The 16,774-nt window shown below is 50.1% G+C and overlaps 1 protein-coding gene across 1 annotated transcript; it reads left to right on the top strand.

The window, feature by feature from the left end:
- Positions 1 to 537: 537 nt before the first annotated feature.
- LOC119106910 (pyrimidine-specific ribonucleoside hydrolase RihA-like) lies at positions 538 to 15,042 on the top strand (the record flags this gene model as incomplete). The annotated part of the gene is made up of 5 exons (XM_037230259.1): positions 538 to 547; positions 1,110 to 1,265; positions 1,298 to 1,308; positions 9,605 to 9,778; positions 14,947 to 15,042. Coding segments are annotated over exons 1-5 (447 nt in total), but the record flags the coding sequence as incomplete, so codon positions are not given.
- Between the last annotated feature and the right edge of the window lie 1,732 nt (positions 15,043 to 16,774).

Here is a 16,774-nt window from a genome sequence, read left to right as displayed (position 1 = left end):
GCTATGGGTAGCTAGCGGCAGCTATGGCCAAAACTTTGTACATCTTATAAGCTCAGGGCCCAAGCGCCCGTCGACATGTGATTGGAGTATATCAAAGGTCAAATTGCGCAACCATTTACTTTAATGCGGTGGCGTGAGGCTACCTGAGGTCAGTGCATGACCTCCTATGACATTTTCCGAATCATTTCGCACAAGCTATCGTCATGGTAAGAAGACAAAATTTACGCACTGTGAAAGGTTTGTAAAAACCACTGCGCGGTCCCGAAAACATGACCTAATACAACCTTGACGTTTAATGATGCTCATGCCAACAATGATGGTTGCTATTACTCGCGATATAACGGGATTTATAGGGCTTTGTCTTAGTTTCCTGGATTTTACTGGCTTCGCCTAGGATACTATGAAGTGGTCGCGAGCATTGATCATCTGCATGATCAATGCACGAAGCACATGAATTCCATCATCTTGCAAACTTGCATTGGCCTTCAGCAAACCGGGCCGTAACTGCTGAGAGGATATATCACAGCAATTATTACGATGCATGATGGTGAGCGGTTGACGTTGTTTCCAATAATAGCTGAAAATATATTTTAATGATTGCTTGAAATATTCGTTTATCTTTACGTCCTGGCATATTGACGGTTGGTTATTTTTAGCGCACACGTCACGATACCAAAAAAGAAGGTCGATATTTATTTTTTTATTGATATCAAATACAGCCAACTCACACCTTTAACATCATCCAACAAGAATATTTGGTTTACAAAAGGGTAAACATGCGTCGTGGACCCACCGAATTTTTCAATGCCAAGTCTCGCAAACGAAACAATTTACCAATGCCCTGACACGACAGATAGTTGAGATTAGCAAGCTGTCAAATGAGTACGACCGAACTTATTTACACTCTGCTGCAGCGACGTGCAGAGCGATTCGGGAGATCCGCCGAAGAAGAAACAGGGAGCTGCATGGCATGCAGGAGCCCTTCCTCCCCCCCCCCCCCCCTGTCATACACCTGCGCCAGTCGAGACTTTTACGTTTCCATGTGTTGTGGTTAAAGCCGTCCGTGGTCACACCTAGCCGGTGAATTCCGCGTCCTTTACTAGTGTGAGCGCGCGTGCGAAGCTGCCGCTGCCCGGCAGGCCTCGGCAACGTGAAGCCGTCCGGCGAGTTCAACTTCGTCTGCGACCCGGAGGCGGCGAACATCGTGCTCGCGTCCGTGCGCCGACCCATCTTAATCGCCTCGTGGGAGGTCTGCCTCAACCACGGCCCTCGACATGGTCAGTCATACCCGCACACGGCCTCGACATGGTCAGTCCGTCCGCACACGGCCCCGACATGGTCAGTTACGCCCGCACACGGCCTCGACATGGTCAGTCTCGTCCGCACACGGCCTCAACATGGTCAGTTACGCCCGCACACGGCCTCGACATGGTCAGTTACGTCCGCACACGGCCCTCGACATGGTCAGTTACGCCCGCACACGGCCTCGACATGGTCAGTCACGTCCGCACACGGCCTCGACATGGTCAGTCACGTCCGCACACGGCCTCGACATGGTCAGTTACGCCCGCACACGGGCCGTGTGGCCTCGCTCGTAAGTGCATGAATGGCTGAACAATCGGCTGCGGGCTTCACGGTGCGTGTCAGGTGACCTTTTCCTTTGGACGCTCGCCTGCCTTCGACGCCCCACACAGGCCATGCTGCTAGATTTGCCGGTATCACGAATGATCACAGTGTAAGCCACGGCATGCATGAAAATGCAGATCGCATGCATAATGGCCTATGACATAGCGTTTCAGATAGCCACTTAGGAGTCGGATGCGTGCTGTTTGTGAAGGGTTCATGTGAAACCACCGATTAGCGCGATTTCTTCTCGACCGTGTTGCCATCACGTGCCGTTACTAATGGCAGCAATGGATTTCGCCCGTAGATACACTTCGCACCTTGTATAACACCTTGCCTTTGCACTTTGTACTTTGTATGACTGTATTTGAACCAAACATAGCAACTGTTGAAATCAAACAAAACCGAGACATGACATGGGTAGCACCGTTGTCAACCTCTGGCGCTTCGATGGCAGATCCAGTGCAACAACGCATGGAAAGCGATAATCCCGTGTGGACCGGGTGGAGCCCGCCATTTAAATCGAGACTCGACGATGCACCCGCTGTCATACTATCGAAGTCCTGGGGTGTGAAGATCGTTCAATGCGCCCGTGATATCTTGTCGCACCTGGCTGCACACTTCTTCCGTCACAATCTAGCTGACGGGCGGCTGGAAGCCGTGCGAAAGTGTCTAGTCATCTCCGCCCCTCTTTTGCCGCCATGATGACCGCCATGTCTCTTGCAACCATGACAACGACGGCGACCATTGTCATCATCATCATCATCGTCGTCGTCATCTCCGCCTCGTCTCTTTCCACCACGACGACGGTGGCCATTGTCATCATCATCATCGTCATCGTCGTCACCGCCTCGCCTCCTTTTGCCGTGATGCCGTCTGCCACCGTCATCATCATCATCATCATCATCATCGCCATCATCATCACCACCGCCTCGACGTCCCGATCTGCAGCAAGTCTGAATGCATCCGTACTTGCTGCCCTTTCTGGGACAACGCGTGCAAGGATGCGTTTTTGCCCCGACATGAAGATGACCCTGCAAAAAGAACGGAATGTGGATAAGACCAAACGTGTGTCGTCAACAGATATGACCTTTGTAACGTTCAATCTAGATCCATAAAACTCGATATTAAGCAGTAGATAACACATAAATGTAGGTGTAGATATACCACCTTTTGTCACACCTACAGATCATGGCGAGGGTACCCATAGTGCAGTGGTTTAAACAGCCTGCGAAACCAAGGGAGCAGGCTTCGAATCTCCGTGGTGCCCGCCCTTCCTGCTGGGGTGAGAGCCAGTCGGCCCCGTATAGCCTCAGCAGCTGACTGCGTCGCAAAGCCCCAATTGCACATAGACACCAGCCACAAGAAGAGCCGCCTTACCTTCGGCAGTTGCGGCCAGCGCTGCAACGACAAGCGCACAGACGACAAGCGCAAAGACGAAACGCATCGTGCCTGCCCGACGTTCAACGGTGCGGTGCCTTCGTCAGCATGGGCAACGCCTCCGAAATGTCTCGTCTTTTATACTGCCCTGAGGAAAAGGTCAGGAGCGTGACAGCTGTCACACCGCGGCTGGCTGACGTGTATGCAGCCGACAGCAGTGGAGCCTTCATGTTGAACAGAAATCAGCCAACCTCGACTACGCTCAAACGTAGTGCGCTGCCACGCAATAGCTCAGCGACCTGCCAGCTACATGCATTGGTTCCCCAATGATCGCTAGGGCCCGACCCATGGTCGCCGCGTCACTGCGCCGCGTCAGGCGGTGGCGCTTTTGTGAAAATCGGTGGGATAAGACGGTTTTGTCGTAATGGCGCGAGGCGGCGACGAAGGCAGGCCCGTTGTTTTTGTTACCATTTTCTGCACGTCAGCTATTTTTGACGGGAAGCTGCCGATATTTCAAGAGAATGTTCCACATTTGAAGATATTAAAGCAAGCATCAGATATGATGAAGTGAGCTTACTTACACGTTCAAGTGGAAATGGCTGCTCCAGACGACATAGCATCTCTGCTTAGTAAACATACTCCTTAATGCATGATTGTTTGGTTACATCATCGTAACTTGTACAACATTGATTTAAAGCTAATTGACGGCCGTTATATTTGAAAGTTGTGTTCACGAACGCCAGACACGACTCAGCAATCATATTTTATCGGCCTCGATCGTTGCTTGGCCAGTGGAATAACAGAATTTTAATGACATTATTATGGCATCATGGGTGTCTGGGTGACCTTGAAATAGTCTCCCCGAAAAAGTTTGCACATTTTCGCGGACACGTAGCTCAGAAACTAGAGGGGTTTGGGTCTCAAGAAGGGCAGGACATGCACCGAATAATCTTCAAGATGGCTCTGTCTGTTCTAAACCCCATGCAAATATGAAATGCAAATGTGAAACACTTCCTTCAACATGAGCTATAATGAAGATACCTTTTCTGGCGTGATGCCGATATGTGCATGCTTAAAAAAGGATCTCGTCCAAATCTTGTCATTAGATGGATCTAACCAGTGTCTGCGCTAAACAGTGTTTGTTGTATGAGCCCCAGCTCCACCACCCGATCGCAAAATATCGGGCCAACTGCTGCAATGCTCAGCACTCCAATGCCCAGCGCGGTCCGTGCTGCCCTCTCACGTCACCTGACCTTTAACACAACCGCGGACACCGACCGGAGGCCATCCCAGTTGGCTATTTGAGCTACAGTCCTTTTGACCAGAAATGATCATTTCAGGGCTATGAGATAAAGGAGGATGGATAACGGTGGGGCAGGACTGCATGCGCCTGGGGGGGGGGGAGGGGGGGGGGGGGGTCAAATCGCTTAGCCGTGGCCCTCGCAGGGACCCGTCTGCGGGGGTGCGCTCGGCGCCCGATTGCGGTCTCCCTCCCGGGGCCTCTTGGCTCGCTCATGGCTGACGCATGCAGCCTGCCCGAACATGCAGGGCGTCGCTAGGAAGAAGGATGAAGCGAAGATAGAATAAGGGGGTCCGATGTCCATCCCAGTCCAAAAGAGAGCGCCTAGACTGTGCTTCACATTTGCATAGGGTTTTCAACTGAAATAGACATACTGAAGATCATTCGGTGCAATTCAAAGCTCTGCCCTTCCTAAGACCTAAAACCCTTTAGTTTCTGAGCTATACATCCGCGAAGATGGGCATACTGTCTCGTGCAGGCTATTTTAAGGTTACTCAGATGGCCGTGACGCCATAATAACGCCATTAAAATTCTGCTATTGCATTGGCCGTGTGGCGATCAAGCCAAGAAAAATATGATTGTTGAGTCGTTCATATGTGGCGTTCGTGAGCGTGATTTCTATACACTACGCCGCCAATTGGCTCTCAATCAAAAATATGTAAGATGCGCTGACGAAATCAGACAATGACGCATTAAGGAGCATGTTCATGTAACAGAGAAATTGTGTTGTATAGAGCAGTCTTTTCCAGTTAAAAGTGCACCATTAGTTCTAAATGAGTTTACTTCATCACCCCTGGTGACTGTTTTAATATCTCTAAATGTGGAACATTTCCAGGTGCGTTTTTTAGCCCCTAGTTTCTCCCATTGAATATACCACCTGTTTCTCAACCAGCAGATGTCACTTTTGTAGAAGAGCTTGCCCACATCAGTGATCACTCAGCTACCCTCTGGAAAGGCATTCACCTACCCGCCCGGTCGGCCTAGGGCGTGCACCCAATGCCCCTGTTAAAGGGAATGTTTCACATTAAAGGCTATTGAAACTAACATCAGATATGATGAAACAAGCCCACATTGAAATATTGATATGCTTGTTAAGTGGAAAAGAGTGCCCCAGACCACACAATTCCCTGTTTAGCAAGTATGCTCCTCAATGTGGCGTGGTTTGATGAGGTCATCGCACCTTACATAATATCAATTGAGAGCCAATTGACGGCTGTCATATCTGGAAAGTGCGCTCACGAACGCCAGATACGAACGCCTTCATAGTTGCATTCTTCTTGGCCTTGATTATAGCATGGCTTATGGGTTGGCAGAATTTGAATAAAGTTAGTATGGCGTCATGAATGCCAAGGTGACTTTGAAATACGCTCCCCGATATGCCTTTCACCATCTACGCGGCGAATAGAACAGAAACTAGAGGGGCTTTGGTCTTAAGAAGGGCAGAATTGTGAACAGCACCGCAAGTCCTTCAAAATGGGTATTTTAGTTCAAAACCCCATGTAAATGTGGGACGCTCCTTTTAAGGGTGCGTGGACTCACCCTTCCCGGTCGCACCCGGCGTCACATTTCTGAGGAGTTCTTGGCGCAAGTGGGGATGCTGCTGAAATCTCTTGGATGTTTCGTGAACTACAAAAATGAATTGAAAAAGATTTAGCTAACAGCCACCCAATTCAGTGTGATTGTAGTTGCTGCTTGGCAGACATGGCATGAAGAATGGGTTTTTGAATGTGTATGTTGGCTACCTTTTTCAAATTTGATGTTCAGCAACGTATTATATGATAAGGAATAAGATTGTTGCAATTTGTAGCATTGCCATTGAAAACAAATACAGAGGCCGTAACAGAAGTAAGGAGTCAACAAAATTGTTCAACTGCCCATACTAAGTTAGAATGTTGGTGATATGCAACAGAAAATTGAATTAAATATATTTGATGACAATAGTGTAGTTGCCATTATACCCGGTAAAAGTTTGGTCAAGAGCTGGTGGCCGTGTTTGGACTTGTTCAAACTTGTGTATCTTCCATTGGCTTTACATTAGCAACAATCCCGACTTGAACCCACATTGCCACGAGTGACGGAGTGACAACGTAGGCGCCAACTTAGCTATCGGGGCAGACAAAGTCCGCCATCCATTTACCACGTCAGCGTCTGGATACCACCAAGTGTTTGATTCAAAGCATTTACGGCATCGCACTGTGGTATGTTTTATTGCATCAACTGTCATCATATTAAAGCTCCTTTGACCGCGCGCAACGCATGGCTCGTGTCTTATCGACAGTTACTTCGAGACACCCCAGCATTGAAGAGACCTTGCAGTATGTCTAGCAATGATAAACAATGTAACGGTTCAACGACATGTCAGTCGTATTACGATGCAGGAGATATATCTGTCTTGGCACACGACGGCGCGCACTGGCACGATACAAAACAGACCGCGCACGGCACAACCATGGCGGCGAAGACACAACTGCCCCCAGGTCTGGCACTTGTGTCACCCTCGACGGGCCGCATCGGGACGAATAGACCACGGACGCAACTGCTCCCAGATCTTGCGACACGTTGTCACGCTTCAGTGCCCTGTAATATGATGAAGAAAACCCATTTTATGTATCGATTCCAATAAGGTGTCAAAACCTCAAATGACACGCAACCCAGCCAGGCTACAGTTGATGTCAGGAATGGCATGCACAGGCCATGTTGATAACGATCTGTATACCAACCGAAGAGTACCAGCATGCCCCATACAGCAGTGGTATCCTTATGCACGACCTGTTGTTCACCTGGTATTGATATATACATAATGTAAAGACAAGTGTGTCCTGATTTCATCCGCTCATAACATAAAAGTGGCAAGTCACGATAACAAATATATTCACGCAGAAATTCACCGAACCATGGATATTTGTATCATGTATCTTAAACACCTCGTCACCACTTAGAGAACTCTTTAGAGCAAGAATTCCAGGTGAGCCCCCCCCCCCTCCCCTCTCGTAGGAGGCAGAGGTCTGTGCGCCTTGCCAGCTCACCGACAGCCTTTGCGCTCTTGTTAGCTGTGATTGTGCCTGCCTGCTGGCTGGTACCCTTTTTAGATCACCGTGGCTCTGAGGGCTCTTCCTGTGGACCCGGCATTTCGGTAACCACCATATAATATAGAGGTAACCACCACATAACCACCATATAATATATAATATGGAGGGATCAGACCCAGAGGGTGAGCCGACCATGGGTTGCCAGTCCTGCAGCTGATGATGCGGGCTGCAAAAATGTCCCTCAGCCATGTCAAGCCTGCCCTTCGGCCTGTGGGGATTCCCCACCACGCTGGCACCCTCATGTTCTCCACTTTACCCGGATCCCCAGCTGTCTCCAGAGGCGCTCCAGCATGTCGATTGGCCGTGGCCGTGTGGCCGTCTGGACACTGGAAGAGAGGAGCGCAATGTGGCCGCTCGAACTCATGGAGCATCAGGCCGTGTGGCCGTCTGGACACTGGAAGAGAGGAGCGCAATGGGGCCGCTCGAACTCATGGAGCATCAGGCCGTGTGGCCGTCTCGACACTGGAAGAGAGGAGCGCAATGGGGCCGCTCGAACTCATGGAGCATCAGGCCGTGTGGCTGTCTGGACACTGGAAGAAAGGAGCGTAATGGGGCCGCTCGAACTCATGGAGCATCAGGCCGTGTGGCCGTCTGGACATTGGAAGAGAGGAGCGCAATGGGGCCGCTCGAACTCATGGAGCATCAGGCCGTGTGGCCGTCTGGACATTGGAAGAGAGGAGCGCAATCGGGCCTCTCGAACTCATGGAGCATCACGCTGTTACCTTCGGGCTGTGCAGCGGGCTCTCCAGCAGCTCTGTCTGCCAGCTCCGAGGCCCAAAGCCGGCAGTTTTGTGTATTAACTGCCTCCTTCAGGTGAAGGTGATATCGTCGCTGAACTGGATGTGGTTACAAAAGGATTAGCTTCTTCCTCGGTCTTCAGTCAGCTGCCAAATGTCATCCGCTGTTCATTAGTGGCTTCTGTCAGCTTCTACTGGGTAGTCGCCTTGAAGGGAAATGCTAGTTTTTGGTTGTGTGACTGGTGTCAACTTCCTGAGCGATCTTCAAGATGACTTTTGATGGGTTGGTCATGCCTGACTTGACTTGCTCAACCCTATCTCCCTTTTTTGCGTTTGCTTCCGAGATAATTTTAGCGGCATCTTCCCAAGGTATCTTCATTGCATTTCTACCCCAGTACAGACCTGACTTTCATAATTTTTCTTGCAGGCGCAGACGTAGTTTTGTGCAGGTGGTGCTTTTGCGATCTTGGATCTCGCTGACCAATGTAACTCGGCATCTTCTGCTTTTTGCCCCGCGCTGAGCGGCGCATGATGCTGAGCGTGCCTGGGCCACATAAAAAGCTCCATGGCACGTGTTATCTAGGGCCTTGGCGCTACCCAACAAAATGAAAATGCACGTGCGTATGCGGTTTTAGTTTCAATCATGTGCATATAAAATCGGACTTGTACTTTCCACCCGTATGTATAACAATAGTTTTTTATCTAGTCCCGTATTTCCCGAAGGGATTAGCATAAAACGGAAAGTCGTATGGGCCCTCGGATCCAGAAAGTCACGGTCCCTTATATGTACATTTTGGGGGGTATTAGAGGTGCTCCGCATGTAAGATATGTGGTTCTCTGGGATTGGCTGGCCATGGCTTCACCACTATAGTGTAAAGCCTAAAGATAACCAATGCATCGATACACAATATGGGGCAGAGTAAAAATTGACCAGAAAGGCTGATTATGCGCTATGCTTTCGAACTATCAGCCTTCGATGTGGGGAAGGGTAGGGTGTCATTAATATAAGAGTTTTAGATAGCATTATGCATGTGAAAATACGCCTTCTCGGTAGGCATTAGTGGATAATTTGTATAGGCTCACAAGGGTCTTGTCATCCTGATCGCAACCTTCAAGGCTCCACGAGAATAAGGCGGAATTGCACACTAGCTCCTGTGTACTCTCCAGCTCATATGTTTGAGAAAATATTCACTACCAACTGGTGTCGCCCGTAAGTCTTCCAATGTTATGCTCGAGCCTTTTCACATAATCTCTTCTGGTCAACATTTCAGGTCAGTTGAACCAATGCAAGTCGCTAGCCCGAAATCTGCGTGCGGCTTCTGGTGCTTCCAATGAGCGATGCCGGCGAGGTCATATGAGGTCTTTCGACGTTCAAGCTCTGCCTGTCGTTCCTCTAACCTGGCAGTCGACCCCATGTAAGCTCTACGGCGTCACCGGCAGAGCTGGAGGAAGGCCTGACCACCCGTGACCGGCAGGCGTGGAGGAAAACGGTGCTGGGCGCCGTCGACTCACCCGCGGCCCGCTTCTTCGGAGCCGCCGAGCGCGCCGTGCTTGAGGACCGCACCTTCGGCGACTGGATCACGTGCGACCAAGCAGCCGCCGCCATGCTAATCCGGCCCGAGATCGTGCTCAAACAGTCGACGCACCACGTGAGTTGGCAGCAGCCCAGACAGGGACTCTACGGAGAGAGAGGCTGGGGACAAGGCAGACGTTTTTGTAGACTCGTGTCGCAGTTAATGCGTTGTCGGAAGGGAAGCCCAGATATACGCACCGCAACGGCGTGCGCAAAGGAACGCCACGGAATCAGACACCTTCGAACGCGGTGGGTGATAGGGTGAAGGAAACGCTTCAGATATACCTAATCGAAAGAATCGGCGGAGTTCATGTCGCGTAGTTCCCATCTTTATTCTGGAATACACCGCACATCACCAGCAACGCATTCCAGCGGATATATTTTTTAGCATTATCCCGCATTTAAATGACTGTGCCGCAGCCACGCATCAGGGATGACATCACATGACGGCAATCACGCTGCGGAGAGGAATGGCAGGATGTGTTCTGCGCAGGCTGCAGCTGATCTAAATTGCACACACTGCCGGTGAAATACCGCACATGAGCAGATGACACATGCTGAGCGCAGGTCATTACACGCACCATACACTACCCCCGACGCCACGCCTGCCATTGATCTGTACGCAGCGACTTCAAAATTTTGGGAGGGTAGGTTGAGCACAACTCAAAGTGTTTCCCGACAAAGGTTCTTAACCGTTCCTAAACCGTGGTCAAAAACCGTGGGCCAAAAGGCGCTTTAATCGTTCTTCGTAATGTTTCCTCCGTATGCTGTGCGGGCGATGCCAGAACGCGGCGATGCTGCGTTGCCCATTAATGGGCTCTTAGGTGGAGTACGTTTTTTATGACATGAGTCGGTCCGTAGAAGCGTCCCTCACCGGGTGATCTCATTGGTAACTGAGCTTGCACCATGCCCGCGCCAAGCCTGGCCGTTAGCGCACCCCCCCCCCCCCCTTCCCAGATGGAAGGCGTCCCGTCCTGCGTAGTCATGTGATCTCCGGTGAAAATACCTCGAAGGCTTCATTCTGATCCTTCAGACTGTGTTTTTCTCAACCCTGATTCGGCTTTTTCTCAAGCAAGGGCTGATCAAACTCGGCTGCTATGTGTTCGGATGAACGATGGACTTTGATCCGCTGGGTTGGATATAAGCAAGTTGTAGAGCAACGGTTCCCATCTTAAGCCCTAGCTGCAGATTCCCAAGATGTGACACGTCACCGCGTTGCCACGCTTCCCATAGACTATACGCACGCTACTCAGGTGAAAGAGGAATTCTAGAAAGAGTACTAGGGTTAGTGAGAACGAAGCCGAGTGGCGTTAGCCATTGCAAGCAACACCAGGCGACTGGGGTTGTGCGGGCGAGAACGACCGTCATGAAAATGGTTTCAAGTGTCTTTCAAAGGAATTCGCACCTTTCAAAAGGAATTCGCACCCTTCAAAAATTAGACTGGGTGTATCATTTTCACAACTTTTAGGCTGTCATCTGGATGGATAAACAGTTCCACGAAACACGAAAGTAAAGATTTTACGTTTAGTCTTCCTGTACCACCAGAGTACAGCAACATTTCACAGGGCTGTCAAGACCAATCCGTTTTTATCAATCTAAAAAACGTACCTGTGAAATATACTCCTAGACTATCTTTGAAATAAACGTTTTGATATCCTGGATAGTTCAAAGACACTTTTCAGATGCGGCATACTTTTCGTCCATCCGTTGGCCACGGCTTAGTACCAGCCGTGGGGCCGACGCTGCGCGACCTATGGAGAGTGTGATGTTTGGCGTCGAGGTCTTTGCTGCTAAAATGTGCGAGCGCGCATGTTTAAAACTACGTAACATAATTTGCGTCAATAATCAAGTCTGACTGAATGCTGATCTTTTAAAAAAAAAACATGGGCTGGACATGTTAATACAAATGGCTCACTCATTTTGATCTACCTACAATCAATTATGGCGGGATCTCTAATATATCTGAAGAACACGGGTACGAATTTTGACGAAGCTTGTGAGCTCTGTCGGCTTGGAGAGAGTCCACTGGACCATTTGAAAAATGGAGAGCTCCGGCGATTTCCTCCATTCAGTCGTTTAACGAGCGATTCCTTCGGTTTAATAACTACAAAATTCGGGCAGAGTTTTTTTCGCGGTAGCTTTAGGCTTCCATTCCAATTACAGAGGGAACAAGTCTAAAAAATATGTTTATAAAAGAAATGCACGCTCGCATTTGAACAGTGGGCTACGTCTCACGTTTTTTTAGGGGGGATTTTCACTAGCAGGGGCCTTTTCAACCCCTGTCCCTTCACCCTTCTTTGCCAAAGCTCTGGTTGCGCGCCTGCTGCGGCGTACCACACATTATAGCTTTATGCTCCGTTACATCACATGCCGTGTAATCATCACACTTGTAGTACAACATCGAGCAGGCAAGACGTCCCAGAGCCCGAAACCGTTCCAGGAGCCACTGATGAGCTACCAAACACAGAGCGTTCCTCTCGCGGAGCAGGAGAACTTTGCCGTTTGAAGGGGGGGGGGGGGAATGTCGTTGAACTAGCGGTAATAAACATACTGTCAGGAATGATCACGGGACGGGGGCCAACGCCATCGCACTTTGCGCTCGTCGAACTGTCAGCTCATGGCAGCAGAGGTGACAGCATGTGACATTTGTAACGGTATGGCCTCTTGCCCTTTTGTCACTACGCCGCTAACGTGCAGAAATAAAGACCTTTGACGTGACTCATGCATTATCCTGTAGCGCCGAAAATCGTATTGCCTGTTATATCACATCCAGTGAGGCCGATGCATCTGTGAAGGTGTATCGCGTGGCATGTTTTGTGGTTTCTAACAATATCACGAGACCTTTAGAAACTTTTATAAGCGTGGCCACACTGGTTCGCATCGGGCTAATGTCACGGTATGAAAACCGAGTTTGTGAGCTCAGCGTAGACCAGGCAAAGTGTCTGCACATTATTCGAAGTCGTTGATCGACTATGAAGGGCTTGTGTGTCCGTCGTTTGTCACTGTGCTTCACGGAAGGAACGGAAGGCGGTCACGGAAGGCTTGTCCGTCGTTTGTCACTGTGCTACGGCGGTCACGGAAGGCTTGTCCGTCGTTTGTCACTGTGCTACGGCGGTCACGGAAGGCTTGTCCGTCGTAGCACAGTGGCAAGCGGAGTAGTTGTCCGTACGTAGCGCGGACAACTACTCCGCTTGATGAAGTAGTTTTCCGCGCTATTGACCTCGTTTAAGCCGGACGAGCATACGATAGTCAGGCAGATGATTCCATCCCTAATACTGATACCTGGCTTCGTCTACTTCTATAACGAGCATACTCTCCCTCTCTCTCTCAGTATACTCAGACGAGCATACGATAGTCAGATGATTCCGTCCCTAATACTGATACTTGGCCTCGTCTACTTCTATAACAAGCATACTCTCTCTCAGTATACTCAGACGAGCATACGATAGTCAGGCAGATGATCCCATCCCTAATACTGATACCTGGTCTCGTCTACTTCTCTAACGCGCATGCTCTCTCTCAGTATACTCAGACGAGCATACGATAGTCAGGCAGATGATCCCATCCCTAATACTGATACCTGGACTCGTCTACTTCTATAACAAGCATACTCTCTCTCAGTATACTCAGACGAGCATACGATAGTCAGGCAGATGATCCCATCCCTAATACTGATACCTGGTCTCGTCTACTTCTCTAACGCGCATGCTCTCTCTCAGTATACTCAGACGAGCATACGATAGTCAGGCAGATGATCCCATCCCTAATACTGATACCTGGACTCGTCTACTTCTATAACAAGCATACTCTCTCTCAGTATACTCAGACGAGCATACGATAGTCAGGCAGATGATCCCATCCCTAATACTGATACCTGGACTCGTCTACTTCTATAACAAGCATACTCTCTCTCAGTATACTCAGACGAGCATACGATAGTCAGGCAGATGATTCCATTCCTAATACTGATACCTGGACTCGTCTACTTCTCTAAACTGCCACGGTGCCGGGCACAATGACATGTGAGTTTCTGGACAGACTTAGACGGGTTGCCACGTCTCCAGGCTTACTTTGAGTCATCATTGCGTGGCATGCCGCCATCGTAATGTATTGTATTGCTCTTTATCAAGTCGTTCCGCATTATTAGGCCTTTCTTAGACCTTCGTTAACAGGTACATCGACAGTCACAGGGCGACAAGCGTAACACGACACGAGGAGACATACACGAGGTTAAAAATGGCAGTTGCTTTGAATAGTGTCATGGAAACAGGACTTAAAAGAAGAAGATAAGCCCGCGATGTCATTGGTGATGACACGCTAGTTGTAGATAGGCGCAGCTTGGTAGGCATTGCTCGCTTTCCAAGTTTGTTCTTTGGGGGCGAGAAAGAGATACATGACTAGATTGGCGCGTACTGGGTTCGGTCTTTTTCTGGTTGTAGGATAGCTGAGAACGTAAAATCTATGGCTCCCCGTTTGTCAATACTTTGTGTACGAGGCATATATCGAAGAAGTCGATAAACGTTTGGCCACTAAGCCAGTCAAACCATCGTGGAACATCCGACACACGGTCAAATCTATGTCGCCCGGGGACACCCTGGCTGCGAAGTTAAAGACTTTCTGCAATTTCACAACAGCTGTGCAGTTCCCGCCCCCATGAACTTGAGCGCGGTAACGAACATGGGAGAACACGAGCGGGTCAATGACGCGTAGCAGAACATTGGCAGATAACAGGTGGCAGGCAAGGTTTGTTATGCCGAACGGCAGACTGTTTCAGATGTGGCCCGGTGAGTGTGAATCATGTACTCCCGTATCCAGTTTACTAAGTCAGTTTGTGAGAAGCAGTGCGAGTCATGTGAGCCATGCGCTTTCCCCCGACGGGTTACCTTTTGGAGTCCAGTTGAGTACGAGTGCATGTAGTCTTTGTCGTCTGGTACAACCACTTTTAAGGTTTGGTTGCGTACCTGGTCTTCTAAGCTGTGTGCGAGGGTCGAGCAGTCATCTACGTGGGTGACATTGTGTACACATCTATGCAAACAGCAGGCGGCTGGACTGCTGTGAATGTATTGCTCTTTACGCACGGCGGTCGAGCAGGTCACGGCAGCTGCACCGTTGAGGGAGAAAAAGTGCGTTGCCGTCTGGTAGGGGGACGCTGGAGGTGTTGCTGTGATCGTAGACTGTGCATTGCCGCGACCACCGCTTCAGTGACCTCAGGTCGCAGGTGGACTGCTTACATCTGCGCCGCAGGCCACGGTGGAGCTGCATGGGAAGCTCACTCGCGGCCTGATGGTGGTGGACCGGCGCAGCTGGAGCGAGCCCACGGCTCTTGGCAGGAACGTCACTGTGATCGAGGGCTCTCGACCTCGAGCTCTACAAGAAGATGCTGCTCGACGCGTTCGGCCATCCGGGGGTCGTGTTCTGAGGCACGCCGCCGCCGCCGCCGCCGCCGCCGCCGCCGCCGCCGCCGCCGCTACCAGTGGTCAACGTTTGACCATGGCGGATAGGATAGCATGCCACCATTAAGGTCAATAGTCCGGTGTCCTCCAGGTGGTAAACGTCGTGCATACTACGGTGTCGCCAAATAGATCAAAAATGCCACGCCGAAGAAACGCGGGGGACTTCTATGAGAACAAATAAAATTCCGCATATTCCCCCTTTGTAGCGAGCTGGAGTCAACCCACAGTGGTCGAAGCTGCATTGCTGCCCATGTTAACGATCCGCAGCGGTCAAGTTAAGCCTTTTGTTCGGCAAAAGGACGCTTAGGTGACCGCTTGTGATCGTTATCGCACATTCGTTGTCATGTTGGGGAGATAATGCGTGAAATGAAACTAGTGCATCTCAATATATTCTGATTATTCAGATTACGTAGAACTGGCACCCTGACAATATACGGGTTATTATTTGACTATAAACAAACATTTTGGATGAACTTATATTTTGGAATGTAAGTATTTAATAACATGGAAGCGGTTTTGTGTAGGTTGATTCAACATAGCATCCAAAAGACCAACAGGAAATGAGATTAAACTGACGCATAGTGTGCACATGCCACAGTTATACGTCATCAGAATGACAGCCGAACATCATGCTCTGCCACCATCAATCGCATGAATTTCACGGTGCTTCGATCGAGCGCAAACGAAGCGTAACAGTTCTCCTCCCTGTTACGGAAGCAGAGGCCTCCGTCACCACCCTCACCGAGCTGTCTCCAGCTTGTGTGAGAACGGGATGCGGTCTCATCTCAGCGGCTGGTGGGCTACGCGCCTGATAGCCTCCTTCGACACGCTCCTGTTCAGCAGCACCTCCGCGATCTCTTCTCGCGCCAAGTGGATCACCTCCTCGTAGCGAGCAGCTTGGAAGGTTGACTTGCAGCAAAGCCTGGGACTGACGGGCTTCCTCCTGATCTTCTTCACGTGCCTTCGATGTCAACATGTGTGTGAGCCAGCTCGTTCACGAATATGTCTCGAATATGGCTCGCTCGAATACGGCTCGCTGTCGTTCTCGAATATGGCTCGCTGTCAGCAGCCATCGCTGCATTAGGCTCAGGCGGCCCGTAAGCATTTGTTTGCATCCCGCATTTCCTTCAACAGCGAGTGCTGCTGACCGTCGTGTAAGGTCTAGTCATCTCGTGCGTGAGATATCGCTTTCAGCATTATGGCCAGGGATCAGCTGTTAACGAAACCAGGCCTGCTGAAAGTAAATAAACTATCGTCACCAGAGTAGCTACTGGCCCTCCTGGAAAGCATGACTACGTGTCTCGCGCGCGGAATGACCTGCACTTGTTACGCCTCACCAAATGTGTGGAATACAAACTGCTTTTGCTGGGCACAGAGCCCGTAGCGATGTTGCGCCTGCAGATCTGCTGCTTGTTTCAATTGCAGATTCTTGCAGATTATTGCCTGTTGTTGCTGCTTCGCCGACGCGCAGGTTAGTGACCCGATCCACCCGCATGGACCAAAAACCTGCGCCTCCCGGCGGTGGTGAGGCGGCAGGACAGCGGTCCTTAGCGTACCGAGCGGCCTGTCTCATTAACCAGCCGCAGGAAGATAAGACAAGTGGCTTCGACAAATTGCAA

This window comes from Pollicipes pollicipes, unplaced genomic scaffold (genome assembly GCF_011947565.3).
Source record: "Pollicipes pollicipes isolate AB1234 unplaced genomic scaffold, Ppol_2.1 Scaffold_6444;HRSCAF=7643_pilon_pilon_pilon, whole genome shotgun sequence".
In the NCBI taxonomy this organism is placed as follows: Eukaryota; Metazoa; Arthropoda; class Thecostraca; order Pollicipedomorpha; family Pollicipedidae; genus Pollicipes; species Pollicipes pollicipes.
Note: the sequence above shows the minus strand (reverse complement) of the source record. Positions and strands in the feature narration are given on the sequence as shown.